The following is a 25,412-nucleotide window of genomic DNA, read 5'->3' on the forward strand; positions in this document are numbered from 1 at the left end:
GCACCCGGTGTCACACAGTCGAGCTCAAACAGTTTACTGTTTATCAACACAGCTCACCATCTACACACCTGTAAAGGTGATAGACTTAGGTCAAGAAAACATAACTCACCATCGACACACCTGTAAAGGTGATAGACTTAGGTCAAGAAAACACAACTCACCATCGACACACCTGTAAAGGTGATAGACTTAGGTCAAGAAAAATGGAGGTCCTTGAGAGGCAGTTGAATATGTCTGTGTCGATGCAAAAAAGAAGACCGGTTGAAAACCACCTGTAAATAATTAAATAATAACATTGTGGTTTTACCATCCGATGGACGAGTTGTGTTGTCGTCTTCGTGCAGCTCTTTAAACATTGTACTTTCGTCTGACTTCCACCTTCAGCATCCACTGTCTTCATTCTCCATCTCTTTGACTACAGCTGAAGGCCAAACGATTATTGTTCATCTTAACTATACCCGTTTGCGAGGGCTCGTCAAGGTGTTAGTAATTCATCGTACACATGCGAGAGCAAAAATGTGTATGACTTATCTCATCGTATAATATTTCAGGATAGTGAGTACTTTAGTGTTGTTTTAGTGCAATGCCTGGTATTAAGTGTCACCAGATCTTCAACCGGACACCATCCTAATGTGCCATAAATTTAAGTGCAGATTTAAACATTTAAATGCATTATAAGTAACTTCTTTTATTAGTGGGAAATGATTACACTCATGCGGGTGTGTGTGTGTTTTCCAATTCGTGGATTCTGCATGTACAGGGAAGATGAAGGGTAATTATTCTTTTCAACCAGACGGAATGTCCGATGAGGGCAAATTGTATCTCTTGTCGCTTGGCTTGGCGAAATAACGATCGACAACTCATCTTGGGCTGCAGGAAGTTCGGAAAACAGCGCACGTGCACTTTGCATAAAGGTATTCTAATGTTTATTCTGCAAACACAAACACTTTTGTTATGTGTAAAACCCGTTGATTGTATCTAAACATTTCAATAGTATGTAAACAAATTAAACTGCAGCATTTTATGCTGAGCACACACTCATCTACTGAATGTAAACAAGTTTGTCATTTGTAAACATTCTTATCTTGGGTAAATCTCATTTCTTGAGGGGCAAACGTGTTTATCATATATAAACACCTTTAATTGTGCACAGATTTCTGTTTTTGCGTGAAGGAGCAGCGCGTGGAGCGCGTGCAAATAATTCCCACCGCTGCTAACAACAATGCAGCCCTCGGCGTATTATCCGCATATACGAGCCTGGGTCTGCCCACCGTGGAATGCGATATCGCGGTCTGAGGGCGGCAGCCACGTGCCTGCAGTTAACCTCCATAATCCCAGCGGCTCCTGCTTGTAACCATACGTCGTGAACTGCACAAAGGTCGCGACCCTCATCAGCATGCATGCTAAAGTGACACATGTAAGGCTAGCACGGGGAAAGTGGTTAGATAAGTTAGCCTTATGTCAGACACTCGTTGTCAATGCGGTGGTGTTCCTTACCTCAGAGATCGTTTGTCGGTTATTTTTTATTGCAATTTGTGGTCTTCCTGGAATTGGTTTGCTTTCTTTGTCCGTTATTTCCAGTAGAGCTATATTTTCTGGAGATGGATAACGGGGTACTCAAGGCATGAGTGGATGTAATATCTACCCCTGGGGTCAGAGACCAGACAGCGGGCCAGCAGTAGTCTTGGTTTCCCTGGAAGATGGATTGATTTGTGTGATAATCTTTATAGAAGTACACAACTCTTATGAAAACATGTCTTTAAGGATTATTTTCATGACCTTAATTTTTACTAACGACCGTAATGAGTTGTCATGGATCTAGTCAGAGTGTCAGGACTGGGCGCGTGTGTGGATGCAAGGGAGCGAATGATGGACGTTTTCTAAATGGAACGTGATAAATGACGTAAAGTGACGTCAAAAAAATAGTGACGTCAAAAAAGGAGGTAACGTTAGGAAGCAGCTAGAAGAAGAGGAGACGTTTGGAAGGAGCTAGAAGGAAAGGACGTTGGAGGGCAGAGTGAAGAAGAGGACGTTAGAGAGTAGATAGAAGAGAAAGAACGTTAGCGAGTGGAAGGAGAAGGAGGATAGAGAGCGGATAGAAGACGGATTGAGTTCGAAGAGAGCCTTTGCCAAGACGATGTGGCTTGCGAGTGAGTAGAAGATTGAGTGTGATAGTCAAAGAAAACGCCATTGTGTTAGCGACTGTATTTTTCTAGTCAGGATTTGTTCTTTTGAGTTTTCGTTTAGTAAACACGGGCAGACTCGTACAGGCAAATCTTTTTTTTCTGAGAGAAAGAACGCGCTAGGCGTCGTGACATGAGTATAACAATAATTTCTGTAAACATAATTTTCTTTCCAGCCTTATTTCTATAAATATAATTTCAGTTTCTTTGAGCTTAATTGCTACGAACATTATTTCTTCATATTTATTTATAAGCTCGAAAAGGGTGAGAGGAAAGACGAGCATGTAAACAGAGATGGAACTGAGATAACATTTAAGTCAATATACGAGACAAAATATGTAAGACAATACATCAGACAACCTGTAAGACAATATGTCGTTCGTTTGTTTTGTAGAAAGCAGTTCCTATTCTAATGAACTACATTCAGGATATTCTAGAATGTGGGTGTAACACGGCTAACGACTGCAACTGTCTGCTTCCTGTAGTGAAAATAGCCATATCAGACACTATCTTCAAGTTTAGACTCGTGTCAACTTACCTATTGTTTCTACAACCTCTACCTTGTTTGCTGGATAATGAGCTATGAACCCTTTGGTTCTGGAAAGTTCTGCAAGCAATTAATTCCACATTCTTCAAATTCGCTGGGCACGCGAACCGATTGGTTGCAAGGTGGGAATATCAATTACAGCCTGAACCCAGCTGGACATATTTTATCAGCCAATTAGTATCGAGGTCTGACAGAAGAAACCTATTACCAAGCACTTTGCTGGCCGCTTCTTTCTTTTTTTTTTTTTTTTTTTGGTCTCACTTATGTTTCCTGATCTGGCAGACATTTGTGGATGGCGCATGCGTAAATGGAATTCAATGATTTTAGAACGTGAACGGTTAAGCAGTTGACGGAATTGGAATTTTATGTAAAGGGTCGACTGTCTCTTTGTAAGAGTATTCACGTATCAAACATATTCAACATTGAAATTAACAAATTTCTACGCCTGCTAATTATGGTTTCTGTGGTTCAGGCGAAAAGAAAGAAAGAATGAACAAAAGAGTAGGAGAGTAAAGTGGGGGTGGGGTAGGAAGAGATATATATATTTAACCCGCTAATTCAAGAATTGGTTTTGCTCTTCATGCTGACACACTCCACTTTGTTTTCTGCTCCAAACAAGACGTATTTTTTCAGGAGGGTTTACAGGACAAACAAATCGCTTATTAACAGATGTGAAGACATCACACTGGTTATCCTCTTTCTTCCAGTTGTTATTTTCTTTTCAAATCATCTCATATGGTTGGGTCCTTACTAGAAGATGTCACACAGTTTATTCTCCTCTTCGCTGACTGGACACTGCTACTAATTTGTGGACAAACATTGAGGTGTTGCTAGACTGCGGATAGCCGCGGTGTTTAAGATTCACTTAGTATCCACGGCAACGGGGAAAACAATGGAGCCTAACTAAATCCGTGTCTCTAACTACGTTTTACCAAAATAATTTGCAACATTCGCAGACTATTGAAGGATAACTGAAGTAAATACTAAAGATGATAAACATTAGCTTGTCTATACAAAGTATGCGTGGCAGAGTACATGTTGTCCTGTTCTCTCTGTGTGTATGTGTGTGTGTGACTGTGTATTTCTGTTTCTAAAGAAGAAGCACACATTACTTCTTTCCCGTTAGACGAAATCTGAAATCTTGAAAAATTTACGATCCATTATATAGAGAGCTAAGAAAAGTAAATATTAATTTAATTTTGTTTTGTATAATGGGAACATTGCGAGGAGCATAAAGCCTGACACAAATGTCTCTTTGGCAAGGAATAGCAAACTAAGCAATAAAGCATGTGACTATGGCATTTCAGTATATTTTATCTACTCTTATCCCTGTTTTAAATGTTAACTTCTAATGTCTTTAGAAAGAGCAATAATGGTGATTAAGTAGATTTTCAGGGTTAGGTGGATAATAAGCTGGGTAATTTTTCTCCTGTTCAGAATGGATCGTGAATATTTACCTTGGATTAATATATTTGGGAAGACTTTGCTTTGAAATGAACATGTGCAAGAGGTTTATTTTAATTGACACTAATAAATGGATACTATTTTCTCTTTATTGCTTTTTACTAGGACATGAATCGAGTACAAATGATTGAAAGTATTTTAGTTTGACAATACTTCGTTGCGAAAATTGACATTTAAATTTAAATTTCTTGCTTTTCTCTAAAGCAGCTTATCAAAGACCACCAATACTCACCTGTACATATTTCTGAAACGTTATTATGTTTTTTATCTAATCTGGGAATTAGGTATCAGATCGATATGTCTGGCTGGTCTGCTTGCTCTGTTTTGACTGTAGCAGGCCTTTAAGGTCACCACCTAATAGTCCGCCCCACTGTGGAGATCAGAGGACAATGCACACTTCCGCTTGTGGCTTTCATCATTTAACAAGCCAGTCGTAAACGCACCAGTCACCTGTCTTCCAATCGATATTAAGCACGCGATAAGTGGAAGGAATGCGCTGATTATTGTCGTCTGGTCATATCCTGACCCTGGGTTCCAGACTTTCCGATCGGTTGATGACATTCTTCTGCTACTTTTACTGTCTACCAAACTGGTTAGAAATGTGAAACCGAATGTGTGTTATCTAAACTAATCATACGATTGGTTCAGGGAATGTGTGCTCTCGACTGGATTAAGGAATCTGAACAATTTATCAACAGACTGGTTTAAAGAATCGGAGCAGTAGGTCACGGTTGAGGGAACTGATCATGTCTTCAGCCGACTAATTTAAAGGATTTAAACATTTCCCGCTATTGTCAAAGAATATAAATAGAAAATAGAGCAGACAGAACAGTACTGGATGACACCTGTATCAAGACATTCAACCAATGGCGGAGGCCCTCCCAGTTAGATGAAGGGTGCAATAACTCAGTACACGGAACTAGAATCTATCACCATCGGTTACACATTTCCACATAAAGTAAAACCAAGGCTAATCAGATATTCAGTAAGCCAAATGGGATATTCTGTCAGGTTAATGGCAAGTGAAAAAGCTAGCTAAGGCAGACAAGATGGACGAAAAGGTGTGGTGACAAAGTTTCATTCATGTACTAATGAGTCCGAGTCCTCTTAAGCTCGTTTGCTAAAGTTTTGTTTGCTCGAGGCTACACGCCCTCACTGGCGGGTGTTTGCCTGCGCTGGCAGTTTGTACTTTCAGCATGAAAAATTCACGGCCATGTAAGTTGCTGATTGATCGGTTTAAAACAACGTTTGAAATGAAAATGTTTAGATGATTGCTTTTAGTTTGCTTGCACTCCTCTTCATCTCTTGTGCGATGTTTTATTTAAGACAGGTCGATATCTATAGTGAGGTCAGCCATGAAAAGATAATCAAGCGTGCCTGACCTTTTCACGCTCATGTTAATTCTGTGGGTAGTCTTTGTGAGTAGACACCCTCGCTAACTGAAACAACGGCTGACCGACTTTCGTACTGGCCATGCGAAAATGACTAAAGGAGACTCACTTTGATTATCATAATTCATTTTCTCCTGCTGAAGTCCTTGACATTTTTTTGAAGCTGATGGATCAAGTGTCTGTGTCAAGATGTCTCGAGCAGAAAACACTTTGAATATCTGATTTCTTACCGACATAAGAGATCCACAGACATAATTAGTGGTAGGCATCTGTAGTCATAGGCAGTAGTGATGTCTGAGAAGTTAACAGAGTAATGAACAACAGGGGAGCAGAGTACAGAAATAAGAGGATAGAACCCCACATTCCTGTCTAAAGAGTTTTCTTTAACAATGTTTTAATGTATCGGGCATAGGAAATTCATCTGCACTGGACTTGTAGTACTTTATCAAACAAAATTCCTTTAACACACTATGTCATTAGTTTCCAAGAGGACAGATTGCCCTTTCACCAGGTTGAACAAAATACTACTTCAGTATTCAAATCTTTGTATCAGTTTATTTGTTTACACAAAGATAGCAGAATTCAGTCTTCTCTAGTTTTGGTCAGACTGAAACCAAACAGGGCGAGACTTGTGTGAGGGTGATGGTCGAGTGATGAACGAGAACAGTAAGCTGAGTCTCAACATAAAGACGACCAAGTGTCTGCTCCAGCCGCCATCAAAGTGTCAGACCCTCACCTGTCGTGACCAGGAGTGTCTCAAGCAGTTGACAGCCATAGATCACAGCCATTCAGGTAGTCCACACGAGACACCTGCTCACTTTTGCAAGCTTCAGCAATTTTTTTTTTTTAGAAAAAAAATAATATGTACATGTGTTACAGGTGTATCTGGCTGGCCAACAGTATTTTTCAAACTTGCAGACTCTGCGGCACTTAATAATTTATTCCATTCTCTTGTTAATGTTTGCCTTTCAAACGGATCTTATCGCAGCTGCCTGCCCACGTCCAGAGGCACGTGGTCTGAAAGTGGTCAATAATGATTCCATGTGATCATAAGCTGATTGAAGACGTAGGTTGGGGGTCCGTTACATACCGTTACATCCCGCATCTGATTGTGATTTAACTCAGTGGTAAACGGAAGGACAAATGGCATTAAAGGTCATATCATGAGTTCTACCTTGAGCTTTAAAAATGGCTGCTATACATGGTTTTATTTTGATTCTTTGACTTTAGTGCATCTTTTACAATCTTGTGGACTTTTTGTCTACTGGGTGCCATTTGCTCGTTAGATTATTGACCTTAATTTTTTGTACTTAATCGAAAGAGATTTTCTTAAAGAAGCAAAGCTGTTCAAAATCACCTCACTGGAAAACCGAAACTACAGGAGTATAAAGCTAACTTTTATTTATTATATCATCCAGTGTCGTCATTCATCTTCTCAAACCTATTCACAAATTGACATATTCTTCCCCTCTTTAAGCAAGTAAGGTAAAGGTAAAAGTAGTCCCCTGACCTTTCAGGTCGTTAGGGAGTGAGGTGTTAGAGATCCCACTAGGTGCCTATCTCCTCCCCTTCGCTGCATTATCCTCCCAAACACTCTAAGTTGTACCTACTCCGGCCAGCTGGGTCGACTGCGCTACACGGGTATTGAACAGGCACACCTCTCAGTTCGGACGCCAGCGCTTTAACCACTCGGCTGTCCAGAAAGGGCTTCTGTAAAATACCCTCGGCTTTTATGTTTTCAGGTTTCCATGGCAACGATCAGCTCATTTCTGCTTTGTTGCTGCTGTGCCATCGAACGCTTATTGGCGAGAGGGCGCAGGTGTCTGTAGGGGGTAGCACGCGCTGGCCTCCCGTGGGGCCTACAGTCTCCGCCAGACGTCGCCCTGAAGCTGAATCCGTCTCCGTCAGAGATCGCCACGGACCGAGCGACAGCACACCTGATGATCTCGCCACACATTTACCTGTGAGTTGTCACCTCGTTCTTTTGATGTGCACACCTGATGATCTCGCCACACATTTACCTGTGGGTTGTCACCTCGTTCTTTTGATGTGCACACCTGATGATCTCGCCACACATTTACCTGTGAGTTGTCACCTCTTTGTTCTAATGTGCACGATCGAACACTTTGGCTGTAGAGGTTGCTTCCTGTCATAAGGGGAAAGAAACAAAAACAGTGGCTTTGAATATTTCGTACATTTTGTCTCACAGTTTAAGAACCTTATTGTAAGCCAGATGTACTGTGTGAATTCCTTAGTGTAAGGTCTAAAAGTCTGAGCGAATTGTTCAGTGGGTACAATGGCTACAGTGGGGTGTCCCTAGTGCATGCAAGGTGCACAGTGTGAATTAAGTATCGCGTGCGCACGCCTCTACACTAACCACACACTGTTGTGTGGTCGATCTGATCGATCTGTTTGTCTCTGTCTGGTGACATATCATTGTCACGATCTTGTGTCGCGGGGACATTGATTGATAATAAAAGCAAGTTTGAAAAAGTGAAAATAATTTGTTTCCTCGCAGTTATATTAAGAAGCTAATGTCGAAAATATTTTGGGTACAGTATTTTCGGTTCATTAATCATGTGGAGATGCCGATAACAACTTGTCAGAGACAATATGATCATTTCAGTTTTTCAGCACTTGATGTGAGATATATTTAGTTTGTCTGACATCTGTTGGTTAAAGTTTGATTTTGTTCGATTAGGTTGACAGTAATGTAATCTCTCAAATACCATTCATCTGCTGTGTGATTCGACTAACAGCAGTTTCATCTCTGTTTCAGCGCGTCCACGACATCACGTGACAACGGGAAGTAAATAACTATTGTGATGTAAACATCAAGCACACGATACCATGTCCAGCCCGGTCCGTCAGATTGCTAGTCGCCGTCTGCCACCCTTACAGGGGGCTGGGGCAAACACCCGGCTGTCCTCCAACCGCTGGAGGCCACGGATACCCCACAACTCATCTGACCCCCGCAGGGGAGCTCACCGCAGCCACCAGTCGCAGACCCTACAGGATATGTTTGTCACAGGTAGGTATGAGTACCACTCACTGTCCCGTGCATTATGGATCGCTGTTTCCGCTTACACAGCTACTCTTGAGTCTATTTACACAAGTGCGCGTGCAGACACCCACACGTGCAGATTGCCAGACACATGCATGATTGATATTTGTTGTTGCACACAGTATAAACAATGCATTTCAAGTATATCTTTACATTTATGTCAACACAGAAGTGTTGTTGTTTGGAGCCTCAGACAGAATATTAAATCGGATAAACTCTAAAATTGCAATATAGATATATTTTCTTTTTAAGCACTTTGGTAACACTTAGATAACCAAGCAGCATCAGCATTGACATTTGTCAGGGTAACTCTGTCTTAGTTATGATAGTCAAATTCGCTTCTTTTTCCTTTTTCTGTTGTTTATTTGTTTGCTGCTTTATTTCTTTGTCAACTTTTTTTCTTTTCACCTCATCGACAGCTAAGAAAATGGCTTTCATGAACCTTGACTCTTCAAAGTTAAAGACCTACTCGAGTGCAAAACGTATTTTCGAATGAGCGAGCACAGAGAAAAATATCCGTTTCCAAATTCTGTAGGAATAATTTTACTGTCGTTCCCTATATTCAAGCTTCAAACCATATCATGGTCATTATTAGCTCCCCTGATATCAGGAAAGTACATTGATGAGTTTAGATAGATATAGTTGTCAAGGCTACAGGCAGTAAGAAAGCTAGCATCGTCTATTAATGAGGAGAATTCTATGACATGAGTGTGGTGATCAACGACCTTTTTGTGCATGAGATTTTCTTTTACTGGCAGACTTGCATCGAGATAATTTGTAAAGGTGTATCACATAGATTAGTACCGCCTGCTTACATCAATGATTTGAAAACAGTTTTGCACTCTTGTAGACATTTAAGTAGCGGCGCCACTACTTGCACCCTGCTCTAGTAGCTTCCTTTTGCTTTGCTGGAGGCGGGCGAGTGACACAAACACGAGCGCCTGTTCACACGCCCGCCACCTGTCACCCGCCTTGCACACTTGCCCGAAAGTCACGCGACAAATGTCATGCTGCACGTGCAGGTTACAGCGTCGTCAGCCAGGCGCCTCACGTCATTTCCGGTCATGGCTATGCCTATGGCATCGCCAACGGGGACGACCTCAGGCCTCAAGGTCAGTGCTTCGGACCTGTCAGTCAGGTGACATCGTCGTTGTGGACATGTTGTTGTCGTGGTCGTGGTGTCTGTGCGTGGAAGACGGACTAGGTGAGAAGGTTTGCTGACGTTTACCTGGTCCCAGTTACAGTTAAACCATTGACGTGTATAAGTGGATTGCTGTCTGCCTACCAAGACCAACGCTTAGCCTCTTGCGAAGTTCTCCGTTGTTAGTTTCGGCGAGCCTAAACAAAGAATGTGACTAAACCGGAAGCTTTGTAGTCTCATGCCTCGTTTTAGTAGTTAACTGCAAAAAGCGTCTACCAGCAGTCCAGTAATACAAGTTCGTGGTTAGACCTCATAAATTATTTCCTTAACAATCAGCGTGTAAAATGCTGGCCACACAAACAAAACACAAGATGACAGGAAGGACAGGAAATCAGTTCCCAGAAAAATGAAGTCGCATCTGATGTTTGCGTTGGCTAGAAAAAAAAAACAATAAAAAAAAAAACAAAAACAAAAAAAACGAGGGTCCTCACCCTCCTCCATCTCTCTTACTCACCTCTCCCTTCTAAAGGTCCCCAAAACTAACATGATGCGACATACTTGTAAACATTTCTGTCCTTCCACCATTGTAACACCCGACCAATGCTCGGTGTAACAGATGATGTAACAGTTGAATGTTTTGCTGTCTGCTAGAAATCGTCTTTTGTCATGTACGACAACTCGCTGTTATCAAAACACTCAGAGTTGTGTTACCCAAACTGGCTGCTTGTGGTCGGTGGCGTTTATGAGGCCGTAAACAATGGCAAAGACCCTTTCTGCACCCGACAGGAGTACTTAGTGATCGGAGGAGCTCCTGAGTCCTGCACTTCTCCCATATCCCATCGAGCCAGCGACTGTTGTTCGCCAGTCGGACTGTGCCTTGTCAGTGCCAAGCGACCTTTCCTCTCCATGGCCATTCATCACGATCAGAGCTCAGTCAAGGGTCGCAGTGCTCGACCCTAAAGTCGGCTTCTCGCGATGGTGTCGAAAGCCTTGTTTATGTTTGAACTATAAATCAACCGTTAAAAAAAAAAAAAAACCGAGATGGGAGTCACTGAGGAGCTTACTATTGTTTCATGTTCAGTTAAAGCTGTTTCACACTGTAGACAGTTTATTTCACACTCTCTGACTTTGAATTGTCTGTTTTAGCGATATTGCACGCGTTTGTTGCACGCTTCTTTATCTGTAGTTCAGGAGCCCAATGATAAACAATACACAGTAAGTTTAACTATTTTTATTGTATACTATTAGTTGACTTCTCGTTGACTTCTCCTTAGCCAGCTGGCCACGCACTGCACCTAGTCCCAGGCTTCGTCACACTTCTGCTTCACGCTGTTGCACTTAGCTTGCTTTTGGCTTAAAGTTTACCTCGTGCAGCGCGGCACATAAGGTCGCACTGTGCTTATCAACACTTATCGCCAAATATGTTTCCAAATGTTCCAAATGCACAACATGCTCAGTTCCAAACTCAAGCATAGAAATCTCCCTTACTTTCAGGAGATAATAGTTTCTGTCTTGTGGATAGAGAAAGGATCAATCCATATCGCCATGTTTAGTGCATGGATAGCTTCATGAATACTAGCTCACATTTCTGTTAATAGCTGTAGATGTAGCGATGTATATCACTGTAGTACTGTGGTGTCATGGAGTTGGTTTTTGTGTGTGCACGTCTATGTTTAGAGACTAATTTATTGTAGAAGAAGATGATTAATATCTTGTAATGACCACTAAAACAAATGCTATTGCACACTCAGATGGAAGGATACGTAGATAAAGAGATGGAGACACATATGTAGACATAAAGCAAGGAAAACAAATGAAACTACTAAAACTGAAACTACTGAAACTACTACATGTACCTGTAATTGTGAACACGTGGCTTATGAAAGGTTTGGCCACCCAATGGTCTTAAAAGCAGAAAATATCTACACATATCTCTTATGCTGGAAAGCTACTCTTCAGTAGTGGAAATTGTTGAATTGAGAAAGCTCTCAGACTGAGACCAAGTCTCGTTTATCTTTTTAACCCTTTTGTTGACGAGGTCCTTAACGTGTGCGGCATGTCGGCGGCGGAAGTGACGTATTTCCAAGTTCACGCTTGTTGGCATAGGGGTGGCGGCGCGGGTGAGCCACTGAAAATCTGCAAGCTAATCATCCCCTGAGTGATAGACCGCCAACAGGGGTGGGGATTAATCGATCGATTATCGATCGTCTTGTACCCGCCGGCGCGCGGCATATCGAGCAAATACCCTGCTGGCCGAGAGCTTTCCTCAATGTTTCCTTCACGCAAGTGGTTACAGTGCCACTCGATCGCTGAGCCTGGGATAAAAGTCTCGTGACTTGAGATTGCCGAGAGTGTGTAGCCCTACTGTGAGCCGAGATCCCAGCGAGTGAACGAGTTCTTATACGGGTAGTCTGTTTCTTGCACGTTACCTTTTGCGCATGAAACATAAGCTTCTTACTTTGATCATCATTAGGATAGGAGTTAGTTGTAACTTTGGAACTATTTCCCAGACCTAACGGCACGTATGGGTCATGTGATCTAGCTCGAGGGGTTGGTGGGGTGTAAAATAAACGAGGACTTTTCACCGAGGTCCATCTGATACTTTTTTAACGGTTGGGTGATTATCAGTGCAAAATACTGTCGCCCTCAGTCTAGATGAATACCTGTCTTCCATTCTATAGATACACGCCTACGAACATCATACACAGGTCAAGGTCAGCACTACGGATGTCAGGGTTATACGTTTACATTAGGAAATTAGGACTACATGCTAATTATGCTTTACTGTGTACAAGCGTGTCATCATTTTAACCTCTTTCCTGCGCATGAATAATACAAAATTAAAAAGACACATAGAACAAAAGGGAACTACGCTTCAGACTGATAAACTGTGTCACAACAACCACCCGCCATGCGAAGGACGACCGTTACACGCACGTGATCCTCTGCTTATGTTTTAATGCTCTCCCTTCATGTGTCGCGCGCGTGTGTGCGTGTGTGTGGATGAGTGGGTGGGGATGAAAGCGATTAGAAGCGGGTACATGCGGACTAAAACCTCCAGCTGGGCTCGAATAGACAAAGATACGATGGGCAAAGCATCTCGGTTTCATCGACTATTTTGGTTATTGAAGCAAGTCAAGAATTTGTTAACAACTGGGATTTTGTTTTAAGCCTCTTCACTGAAGTCCTTCATAGGATATTTTATATCGCTTATCTCTAGTATATTAAGTTACAGTAAATTAGCTTTAAACTTAGTTTGCCCTCGCACATTATTCTCTTTTAATGTTTGCAGCGCTCGGTGCAGGTGTACACATTAGTGGTTAATCTTTAACCCGCAAATGCTAAAGACTTGTTACTTCATACATCATAAGCCGTCTAGGCGCTTTGAAAAAAGTGTTGTTTAACTATTGTTTTTACAACCAAGGAAATTTTGTAAGGTTGCCATTTAGAAGAATAACAGAGTAAAGAGGCAGTTGATAACCCGAGATACTATCAAAGATAATGAAACATCGCTAAAATAAAACACGCCATCATGTCCTAGAAAGGTTTCCCTTAGAATAGCCCGAAATGTTCATGACCAGACGGGCCCATAGACAAAGATGATCCTGCCAATGGTATACACAACAAAGACAGGCTTTCATAAGTTGCTTTTGTCAACCATTATAAGGCAATATTAATATATGTTATTTGCGCAGTTTATCTGTGGCTAACCATCAGAACTGTATAGCAGGGGGTAGTTAGTTTGTGTGTGTGAAAAATAATATTAATCACTATCTGAGGTCGCTTCTGACGGGAAATAATCTGCTTGATTTTCTAACCCAGTTTCCCACACGGGTAGGTAAACGACCTACCTTGACGTGCCAGCATCTCGAAGGACCACACACCACTCTCGGCTGCCCTTGTCAACCATTTCAAGGATGTTGACAAACACAAAGGTCAACGGAATTTGAGCTGATAAGTTGCGGGAGCGGAGAACCACTGGTGGAGGTGGTAGGGAGAGGATGACAGAGATAGAAAAATTACTAATCCTAGGAACTTTACCCCAAATACCTTTGGTGCTTCCTCTGATTCCTTGTGAGTCATTCATATCTTCAGAAGCTAAACAACACAGAAACCACTGTCTACCTCAGTGTGGAGCTGTATTGATGACCCATTGTACTAAAGGATACACCCCCTCACTGGGATGGAGGCTGATGTGAGGATTAGAGCCGAGTGCTGGAGACTGCAGTCAGTGTCAGGGAAGCGTGAAATCGTTGACAGGTTTTTGAGTGTCTGTAAAGAACTGCAACATGAGACATGAAATGACAGTCCCTTCGTCTGTAAACTGTCACTCCAACAGATGGTCTCTGTCAGGCCTGCACGTGCTTTCTTCTTATTCTCATTGTTCGTGGTATTGTTATTTTGTTATTGATTTTTCTTCATATTGTTATATTCTTGTTATTATTGTTTTCGTCTTCATTATCATCGTAATAATTATCATTGTCGTCAGTAAGGATAACGGCAGCAATACTGCAGCAGGTGAAAGCAGTTTCTTTCAAATGTAGGGGACGAATAGTTTCAAGTTTGTCTGAATTGTCCGTGGATGATGGATGATGGAACAGGGTGTGTATTGACATTAACATGAACATTGTCCCTAAACGGAAAATTGTCGACAGGTTCACTGTACATACAGTTAATATTTCACAACACATACACTAATCGAACATACAGATATATGTGTGTTCACATGCATTAATAACCTTGCACATATACATTCGTGTTCACATTCGCCTACCCGCACACATACGCGCATGCGCACAACATACATGCGCTGACAAACACAGAATAAAAAAGACGTGCACCAAATACAAGCGCATAGAGAGAAGGGGGAATGAAGAAAAAGAGTGCCAGTCCCAACACCAACAGGGTTTGTCTTCTTCGCCGAGGGGTTTATGAAGAAAAAAAAACCGAGTTGCTTTATACCCTCGGCTCTCGTGACGTCATAGCTGTGAGAGCAGTCTTTTATCGTGCGTGTAGTGGTTCTGGCACAACCTTTCTCCTATTGACTGAATGCAAGCGACACTGTTGCCAATAGTAGTCTGCGCCGTCGTTAATCTCCACCCCCACCCTTCCGTCGCCGTGTCACTTGTCACCTCCCCTTGGCAACTCTCTTGTCCCTCCCTTACTGTACCGCTTATGAGGCTACAACGCGCATCACGTGCCGTCCAGACTTGTGTTTGCGTTCCAGTATGTCTGCTTCCGGGTGTGTCCGGGTATCTCTGTTTACAGGTTTACGTCTGCTAACTAGAGTATCTGAACTATTACATGCAACTTCACTTCTAATTCTTTTGAAATCAAACTGTGGTAAGCTTCAGGCTCGAGCCCTATAAGAAGTGTTGAGAGCACCTTCGTACACAGCTTACCTGGCAGTGGTAGCAGAGACAAGACCTGTAGAACTAATAATGAAGTGACAGCTATCGCTACAAGACGGAGTTCCTCCCACCAGAACATCCAGACCGACAGAACTCTGCAGACAGAGGATGCCTCGCCTCGCCTCGCACTCCAATTGCTGTCCAACAAAACACTCAAACTACAGAAAACACACAAGGAGCAAAAATAAACATTATATCTCCATGCCCACGCACCATCCATGAAAAAGTAGCTAGCATAAACACTGATCTCCAATAATAAAGCCCAGTAAGAAAATTTAAAAAAAAAACACTGACCACCAGCAGCAATGAGCAGCTAGCAGCCAATGAAAAAGAACCCCACCTACAGTAACTGACACATCTGCAACGGAGCAGTGACCCTACCTCCCATACCTACCCCACACCCTTCCCCTCTTACCCATAACCTCCCTTTCTCTCTTATGCCTCACATCCCCCTTCCCCCACAGTGTGAAATCGTTCCACGGTGGAAGTACTTTTTCCTCCCCAAATCAACAACATTATAAGGAATCTCAGGATGTCTGGTTACGGGTATGTATCCGAGGGTGCGTCTGCTTAAACTGTCTTAAACTATATCTTCCTCCGGGTATATCAATGCATGTCTTTCTACGAGTATATCGACTAACCATTAAACATCTGTATCCACAACAACCCTTCCTCTACCTCTACCTCCTGAAATAAAGGAATTCGACTTTTACACGACGAGCCACACCGGGCGAAGACAAGGTTGTAACGAGACTTCGTTAGTGCTGACGTGTGCTGTCGCTGATAAAGGGGCCCGCCAGATTTTTTTTTTTTTTTTGGTTTGACTCTCCAGCTCCCCGAACCCCCGCCCACCCTAGGCTGGGACCTCGCGAAAGGCGGCGACACCTTAGGGCCCCGCCACGGCGATAACCTCCTGGCCAGTGTTGAGAGAGGGAGGAAACAGTTCTTCTTCTCGAGACTTGGCGGCCGCTGCGTCAGTCTGCGTGCGACGGCGTAGAGCGTGCATCGTGTGTGTACAGTGTACTTGTGAGCCGCAATATGGTTCTCTTATTACACCATGGACATGCTGCTTACAGGTGAGTGCCACTACCCATACCTGGACCGCACGAGGGTTCCTGTCTCTGTCCATACAGAAAACAAATGTAACAAGAGATCCAGGAGGCAATGTATGGGAGTGAGGACAGGCACCCTCGTGCGACCGGCCCTGAACCCTGACTCTCCTCTTGCAATATTTCTCTCGCGCTCTCGATACCGTTGTTTTGTAACATCTGGGGATGATCCGGTCGCCGAATTTTTAGCACGTGTTATTTGTACTGAGCTTCACTTTCTGATGTGTGTACTGGATAGTGGATGCCCATGGACATTTACACCCCTAGGTGCATCGCTACGACTCCAGCTCCCTTTTACCTGGTCTACATCTTTCCCTCCTTCCGCCCGCCTACCTTTTGTACCCTCCATGATGGCTCTCGTCCATTCGTACTTCTGGCTGACCTTCTCGACTTTACCTCTCTCCCAAAAAACCATTTTATCATGCACATGAAACTGGCTGAATCAGCGGGTGAGCTATAGGAGACAAGGGAGGGGAGACTACCTAAAACATCAAACGGTTACCTGGTTGTAGCCGTTACACGAAGAAGGAGAGGGGGATTCATTCCATCCCAAAAACTTCAGACACGAAGTCTGTCGACAGATACCCGACATCAAGTTGAGAAATCAACATCTGGGGCTGGCTTATCTCTCACCCTCCCGCTACCCACCCCCTCCATCAACGAGAGTTTAATGCAGGAGGAACACGTACTTGTTTCATTTAGGTGTTCAGAAAAATAAACTTTGTAAATGAGAAACTAGGTTCACTAAAAAGTTATTTTTAAGTTACTGATACCCGACGTGAAATTCTAGAAAATATCTTTGTGAATGTCTAACAAGTTCGCCAAATGGACAATCATGGTGAGCTAATGGGAACATCATCACACCAATAGTGTGATCCAGAACACTCCTGTCACACCCTGGCTGTGTGCGTTTACTTGAGTGAGTGAGTGAATGAAGGAGAGATTGAGGAAAGCCTCAGAACATCAAACCCTCGTTGTGAATGTCTGCATATGTGAGCATCTGGCGAAGTCTTCAGAGCGAGTTTATGAACAGTGTGCTTGTCAACCGCCGGGGTTGTCAAGTGGACTGGTTTACAATCCGCGATGATTCACAGCTTCCAAGATGGTACTTTATTTCTACTGATGTACTTGCTGTCAAAAGGATATGACGGCCTCGTCTTGAGCTGTGTTGTTTATGTGTGTTTGTGTCAGATTTTAGTGCAAATCCTCTCGACCAGTAAACTACCCTGTACCACGCGCGCGCGCACACATACGCACAAAACTACAGGCGATAAAGAATAAAAAAAGATGATGATGATAAGATATGAGGAAATAGAACCTCGATGAATACACGAGGTAGATGCGTGTATACTGATACCCGAGTTTGGTCTGTTTGGTCTGTTTGGTCTGTTTCTCTTGTCCTCCTCTCTGTGCCACACAGACGGGAGAATATCGGTCGATGCTCCTTTTTCTCAGTTTGGAATTCTCTGCTCCTTTTTCTTCAAAGTTTCTAAGTTCGAAGCTTTTAGAAATATCTTGCATAATCACTCGTATTCCTCAGTTCATCATCGTCCATTTTAGTTTACATATATATGTACACACCATGGTTTTATCCGTTTGCTGACGCTTATGTTTCTTGTGAAGTTGACTATCGGTTAGTCTTTCGTGTACAATATACTGAGCTCTCGTCCTCATGATTAAATACACTTTACAAATTCTATTCTAATTTATTTATTATTATTCTTAGTAGTAGTAGTAGTAGTAGTAGTAGTAGTAGTAGTGTTATTTTATACTTCTGCCTGTTTGAAAACAGTTTATAAATGAGAACTACTGCAAATTTTGCCTGGACATCCTCTAATGCAGTGTCGTGAGCACTGTAATAATGAATAAGCTTCTGTAGACAGGTAGGTGAACATGTTGATAAAGGGCCATAAAAGTAGCAGCACAGCTGTTAGGAACACATAACTCGAATAATGTGGATGTGACATGCGCACTTTGATAAATTATTCGCCCGTTGGTGTCGGTGTCGCACTGACGTCAGACTTCGATAAGCTACGCCGCTGGGTATGACAATGACACGATGAGGGTCACGTGGGTTATATTCAGTTGAAAACCTTCAAGAGCAGGGACTCCCTTTTTCCACCTGCTGAAAATATCGGTTTATTTTAATATCAATTTTATGAACATGCTCCATACTAGCTTTAAACGCGCTGAAGCTCCCTCATAGTCAAAACCGAAAAATGTCGTCTGCTTTGCAGAATCTAGAAAAAAAACTGGAACTGATCAGAGGGTGTAAAATAAAAGTTTCTCGTTGGAACTGTTCTAGGATTCTTGTTAATTAAATATCTCTTCGTACAGTCGTTTCTATGACAACTAATAAAGTAACAAAACTTGTCATTGTGAGATCCCGTTAATTTGAGCCATCAAAATCTTGAGGTTTGTTCCCTTGACCACGTATGCTGCAGCTAACGAGGGCACGTGCATACATTGCCAATTTCAGACTGAGCTTGAGTAAAATGCAAGTTTAATATTGTCTTCCTCGGATTATGGATTGCAACATGTCTTCTGTCAACTCAGCATTGAATGATGGGTTGGCGCAGTCGTTAGGTGAGAAATTGTCGCCTTTTCCGTCTACACCAATGAACAGAACAATCATGTTGGGCTTCCATCATCTGGGAAAGTAGTTCACCTCATCATCGGCAAGACAGCTCATTGTGTATAAATCCGATTATAGCTTCTATACAGACACGGGCAGCTTTGTCTCCCGTTCTTGATGAAAGGTTGGTGGTGGGACGTTGCTCCCATTAAGAAGCTAAGAAGACGAAGCCTTTGCTGATCACTCATGAGTCGGGTTCTTGACTTCCGCTTTCATCCAATGAAATTAAACCGCAGGAAACAGTCGTTACACTCGAATGCCACCTTTGAAAGGGATACTCTACCCTTTGCACTCAGCACGCGAGATCGCGTGTCATTTGCGGGGAATGGATGGAAGGAGGTGGAAGAGGTGGGTGAGGCAGGGGAATGAGTTCCGGTCAGTCAGTAACATGCTGGTGTCCGGATGTGTGCGCCCTCACACTTTTCTGTGACGTCACTAGGGTATGTGCTTTATGGCCGGAGACTGTCGCAGCCTTGCTTTTCAAGGGATCTTGAGATTCCTATTGTCAGTTCAAACCCCAAGTCCTCGAGGAGGAAATTTAGGGTGTTTGTCTCTGAGCTGAAAAACAGTCGCGCCACCATCTTCGTCTCCTTTAAATCCACAAAAAATATCCGTCTTCTTCTCTGTCTTATATCCATGAAATGTTCTGTGTGTGTGTGTGTGCGCAGTTAAAAGTGCGATGTGGAGACAGCTTTCGTTCAACTAAAGGCTCTCTAGATAGGACAGTTATGAAAGTGTGTAAAAACAATATTTTAACAATTTCAAAACGTGTAAGCAATGTATTAGCAAGTCTTTATAAAAATATAACAGATGCTACCGGCAAAAAGATGTTGGTTAAAGGAAAGTTTCTAATTTCATTGTTATTATTTCATTTTTTGGAGACTCTGGAAGAAGTCTTTGACTGTGGTCTGAAAACTGTTGGAAGGAATTGAATTAAGGTTGCAAAGCCATCGATGGGCTCCCACAGCTCTTGTCACGAGCTACGGGATGTATGGTAGCAGCCATTTTGAAGCTGAATCGGAACAAAAGGGTGAAAGTCAGTAACATGTTGACAAAAATCTTTAAAACAACAAACAAATGGTTTCTACCTAGTTGATTTAAAACATCTGGAAAAAATGTATTCGCTTTTGTTTGATTTCAAAGCCATTTGTACAGGCTATAATATAGCTATAATATACATACTATCTATTTTATCAGTTAAATTCGATGTTACCCACTGAGAAGAAGGTTTGGGTATGACCATCCAGAGGCTATAAATATGGGGCAACTATTCTACCTGCCCGGGCAGAGGAACAGGTTGGGTAAAACAACTTCATCCATAGGATCCCAGAACACAATCATGTAACGAAAAACAAAAATCCATGAAAACTAAAACTAAAGAAGCAGGAAGATTTTACTTCAGTTTGAGTTCCTTGAATCCCTTGAAGCCTATGGAGAATTTGAGGGCGTCGCCATTAGCCTTGTAATTGTCAAGCATTGTTGACTGAAAGCCGATGGGAATACCGTGTTGACAATCGGTCAGTGGAGTGCCTGTTGACAACAGACATGAATTGTTTGATTTCTCCATCATGGGGACAGGAAAACAGCCGACTAATAGTGTGGTGACCTGTGTTTACCTGTCGTTAGGCTGGGATGACGCAGTAGCTGTCGTGTGCAACAGTGGCGAGATAAACATCAGTTACTCTCCCCTGCAAACGAAGCGGCTAGACTACGCCAAGTTTTCGCATTTATCTCCCTCGGTGGTTGACAGAACATTCAGGTTTTAGTAGCAAAAAAAAAAAAAAGAAAATAAATAAAACAACAACAACAACAACCAAAAAACCCCAAAGAACAAAACAACAACAACAACAAAATAAAAGCCAACAACAACAAAACATCCAGGCACGAGTGGCAACAGGAGGAAATGGGCGTGGAACAGTAATATATGTGTTTGCCTTTGCTACTATTACACAGCGTAGATATCAGACAGAAAACTTGGCTAAAAATTGATGTAACAAATAAAAGAGAGCAAAGATAGCAACAGAATGTAACAAAGACTAAAGACATGTTGACCTGTAATTTAATCTTTAACCGGGTGTGATCTAATTAACTAGCTTTGATGTAAACAAAGTAATAATCAGAAAAGGAAGTGTAGTCTCACATCTCTATTTCTACCGATTGATCCTTTTTGATCCACATTGACTAGTTTCTCACAAATATAAAGTAATAATTTACTTATGATTGGGATAAACTGTATACGAGCATCGACATTTTCACCTGCATCAAGACTTCGCCCCGTGTGAACATGCTTGTGGACATATTCATCTGTACCCAGACAGTTCCCAATTACATGGACACGTCTTCTTAAATCACGCTCGCAGCTCTCCCATTGGCTGTAATCTTGACAACGTAAGCGGATCCCGTTTCCTCCATGACGTCTGCGCATGTGAATGTTTGAAAGCTAACAGAAGGGAGAAATGCTTGCACATATTTAGGGAATTTCCATATTGCAATTTTCTCAGCCAACTTGTTTAAAAACAACTCTTGTGGACCTGTCACAAACAAGTTGTTTGTCAAATTCTTTTACCTATATATTTAAACGTGTGTAGAAGACCACAGAAATCAGTGTCTATGTTTTCAATGTGAGCTTTATATAATTCAACACACGCGAGAAAATAATACCTATTCGTTGTCTTCGTTTTTCAAATATACCTCACGCGACAGGAACAATGCCTTGCTTTCGAATCCCGTAGGCCGCCGCTAAAAATAATAACCAGCCTCGTTTTCGTACACTATATAGCGCTTTACAGGAGACTTTCATTTCTCGAAGCTTCTACTCTTATCTCTATCAAACAGTGACACATTGTCTAGTTTATTGAAGCAGGATTCGATATTGTGGTACAGCGAAATCTCTTTGTACCTGGCGTACTTATTAAAGCGCGTGCCTGTACTGGCTCCACTTCATAAAAAGCAGCAGTCGAGCAGACACAATTATCTGAAGCCGGTTTCATGCCCTTTGACTTGGCTGAATGAAGCTGGTAGAAGAAAAGTCTTTGAAAATGTCTGCAATAAAACTAGATTTCCGTTTAAAAATCGCCCATAAAGGTTAACATAAATGTGGGGAAGAAGTTGAGGGGAATGTCTCCATTTATGGCCATCATCAGCAGAAAGTTTGTTGTAAACAGCCATACTTACATTCTTACATTCCACTTAGCTAACCTGTGTGAGTCTGGCTTTAATAAAACAGAACCTTACCGCACTGTGGTAAACAAGTTTGTTTTTTAAGTTTCACTGTTCTATTTCACTTATTACAAAGATCGTTATTTTGTTGACCTCGACGAATGGTAACATCTAGAACAGAGGGCAGAGGGCAGGGAAGTAAACTAGACCACTAGTGTTAGTGTGATATGCTTGTAGTGGCTAAAGAGGAACAAACTAGACGAATACTGTCTGTTAACTGTATTTAAGTAACTTCTGGTAAAGATCTTGTATGTATGTGAGCATGTTAAAGATGTGTAGTAAAAAAACAACCTGTAACGTGTAAGCAAATATTGCACGTAACCTAATAATGTTGCACAGAACCTAATAATGTTAAAGTATGTGCGAGAAAATGTTAATAGTGGTATGGAAGCGGAGGGTCCATCAGTAACCACGGGAACGCGCACCGGTTGAACCGCGTTCGGTGCCACAACGGTAAGGCGCTTGTCACCGAGAGTGCGAGGATCTGGTATCGTGCGTTCGAATCCCGCTTTTGGTACCCCTAAGTTCTTTCTGAATGTGTGTTTTCTTTGTCAGTGGGGCCGCACACCAGCGACTAAGCTACCAGCAGTCCCACCAATGAAACTATGTCTGAAACTTTAAAAAATATAAGTTTAGAGACGAAGTTCAGACACACACTGAACATAGTGGTGGCAATCGTTGTTACTTGACCTCATATCCGTATCTCGTTCTACAAATACCCTTCATCTACAAAGTTGTTTTGAAATGCTTAGACTGGCCCCCACAAGTGCACTTAGTCATCTTCTTTAATCTTGTGTCTTTGAAAGTTTAGTATACCCTGGAAAATCACAGAGACGATTTCTTTTCTAGTCTTGCTCACTTTTCTAGTCGGTCTTTTGTGAAAGAAAGCGGCAAAGTATATTGCGTATTAGAACACATAGCATCACAACATCACAAAATTGCAGCATCACAATATCATAGAATCACAACATTACAGAATTACAATATTACAACATCACATCATCTCAATATCGCAGTACTGTAGTACAGTGATCGCGTCCTGCTTCTGCTACCACATTGACGATGAAGATGACAAAGACGATGTTGACATGGATTATTTGTGACGATGTGGCCTTTGTTATTACCAACAAAAAATATTATTCTTAGTATTTTTATTGAATCCTTTCCCGCGTTCTTGCCACAATAGAACCGCGCGGCAACCTCGCCGCACTTTACAATGACCGCGCGGCGGGTGTCTGACTTGCTAACAGGTAATAACAACAACCATCTCACTCGGTTCCTCACTTTGGCTACCCAGCAATGCGCTCACCGGGAGCCTGTTTTCACTGCCCTGCTACCCCAGGAGGTGTGTTTACGATGTCTGGGTATGAAGGTAGATAACATTTCAAAAGGTCGAATGATGGGTGGATTAGGCTGCACGCAAGGAGTATTTCATAACCGCGGGAGTGAACTGTCTGACCGACTGATACTACAGACTTGTCATATGCACAGACAGGATCATGTGGACCTGTATCTTTATGACCAGATGGCACACCAGGGAGCACGTTTTACATTTTAAACATAAATATACAATAAAGATTAGGTTACTGAAAAACTAATAAATAAATGTTTTAGCAGCAACAGAACTAATCCCGTCAAAACAGCTTAGAACACATTAAAATGGCCATACCCTAGACATCAGTGGTGAAATTTCTGAAAATTTAAGGTCTTTTTGATTAGTTATGAATCATTAGTCTATTCGTGTTGATGATGCCTTGAGGGTAGACCTGTTTGCCAGTACAGATGAAGGGAAGATCGTTATGTGCTTGTCCAAATGCACGAGAACTTGAATACTTCCTTTATTTTCTCAGACATTTACATTCCATAAACAGAGTTTGCGCAGTCTTAAATATCTGGGCCTGAGGACCACTCTCACTGCTGACTCTTGTTGCAGATCTTACTCCAGAGCTTGTGACTCAATACCTACAGCAAAACCCAGAATTCTTAGAACATCACGTGACCGCATACGTCAACACCGAGCAGATTGAACGTTGGTTGCAGAGAAAGACCAACGTTAGTTCTCGGGCAGGGAACAGGTATCGACTGGATCATCATACACTCAATGGTAGGTCTGTTACCCTGTTTGCCTGTCCTCCCATGAAGTGTCATGTCGTGTCATGTCATGTCCGTATGTTCTGTTCATCGCATCATGTGTCAGTCCTGCTGTGGAATGTCGACATCTTCCAGTGCCACGAACATTTCCCTTGTACTCATCATCTCTGTGTATTTATTAACATCATTCACACATCATCAACACTTACCAATATGTTTGGTATTCAATGTGTGTGTCTTATGTCTTTGCGACCCTTTTGTCCTACAGAATGCCAGGGTTGTGTTCCTTGTAAAACACTCAGACATGATACTGTGTCTTTGACAGGGGAAGTCACTACTGAGGCAAGGACTTCATCTCTTTCAAAATGGAAGGTATGTTCCTTCTCTCCAAGACTCTGACTCCATCTGTAACCAAATCCTTGCCGCTGGTGGGGAAAAATTTTCTGTTCAACATTGCACCTTGAAAAAGAAGAATGAATGATGGTGATGATGATGATGATGATAGTGGGATGGTAATTGTAATGAAATAATGAAGACAAATATTTAGAAAAAATGAAAATGAGAAGCAAAACTGAAATGTGGTTCTTTGTGGGCAAAGATTTATTTCCTAGCTAGCAAAATATCAATCTACTGTATCTCCTGAACTCCAGGTATAAGAGCAACTTCTATTGGACCTTCATGTTGCTTTGTAAGTGTTCTGTCTTTATTTTACTTCTCTCGGTGATGTGTTATGAGTATTTTTGATAAATTTGTTTTCTAACTCAGTAAAATATTTTGTCAATGACAGTCTCGCATCCAGTCAAGCAAAGGGAGAGTATTACAAGAACTATCAAAGGAAATGAACCAACAGCATGGCAAACTGGCGGTTTTGTTAGAGCTGTCTGCCTGTGTGTCCGCTGGTAAAGACATTATATTTTTACTTTACCAGTCACAAAAACTTCAAAGAAAGAGAAATATTTTTAGCATTTATGCTACATCTTTTATAAACGCCATTCTCAGCGTGTTTATGTCAAAACAAGACGCGGTTTTATCGACTAATAAAGTGAAGACAGTGATCCCAGTATTTTATTAAAGACTCGGCGGGAAATATTATTAGACATGTTTCCATCACTTAGCGTATTAACAAAATAATTATTTTGTATAAAAGATAATTAAGA

General features: G+C 42.0%; 1 protein-coding gene and 1 long non-coding RNA gene across 12 annotated transcripts in view; one reads left to right on the forward strand and one right to left on the reverse strand.

Annotated features, from left to right (window-relative positions):
* The window catches only part of LOC112573579 (probable 3',5'-cyclic phosphodiesterase pde-5), a 55,688-nt gene that overhangs the window by 5,281 nt on the left and 24,995 nt on the right, over window positions 1-25,412 (forward strand). For 5 of the 11 annotated variants that reach the window (XR_003101259.1, XM_025254074.1, XM_025254073.1 and 2 more), the window contains exons 2-7: window positions 7,328-7,548; window positions 8,365-8,616; window positions 9,672-9,761; window positions 24,098-24,268; window positions 24,524-24,627; window positions 25,043-25,154. Coding sequence is in view for 10 of the 11 variants with exons in the window: in XM_025254074.1 (XP_025109859.1) it covers window positions 8,436-8,616; window positions 9,672-9,761; window positions 24,098-24,268; window positions 24,524-24,627; window positions 25,043-25,154 (658 nt within the window). In the remaining variant the exon portion in view is untranslated. Of the gene's footprint in view, window positions 1-7,327; window positions 7,669-8,364; window positions 8,617-9,671; window positions 9,762-9,806; window positions 9,854-14,393; window positions 16,278-24,097; window positions 24,269-24,523; window positions 24,628-25,042; window positions 25,155-25,412 lie in introns of those variants that run through there. The other 6 variants (XM_025254071.1, XM_025254076.1, XM_025254072.1 and 3 more) reach the window with 6 other exon arrangements.
* On the reverse strand, window positions 19,710-24,087 carry LOC112573581. Its single transcript, XR_003101260.1, has 2 exons — window positions 20,343-24,087; window positions 19,710-19,957 (listed from the first exon to the last, which is right to left on the reverse strand). It is a non-coding gene; the product is annotated as an uncharacterized LOC112573581 (long non-coding RNA).

The sequence above is a fragment of the Pomacea canaliculata genome, linkage group LG10, assembly GCF_003073045.1.
Source record: "Pomacea canaliculata isolate SZHN2017 linkage group LG10, ASM307304v1, whole genome shotgun sequence".
Classification (NCBI taxonomy): Eukaryota; Metazoa; Mollusca; class Gastropoda; order Architaenioglossa; family Ampullariidae; genus Pomacea; species Pomacea canaliculata.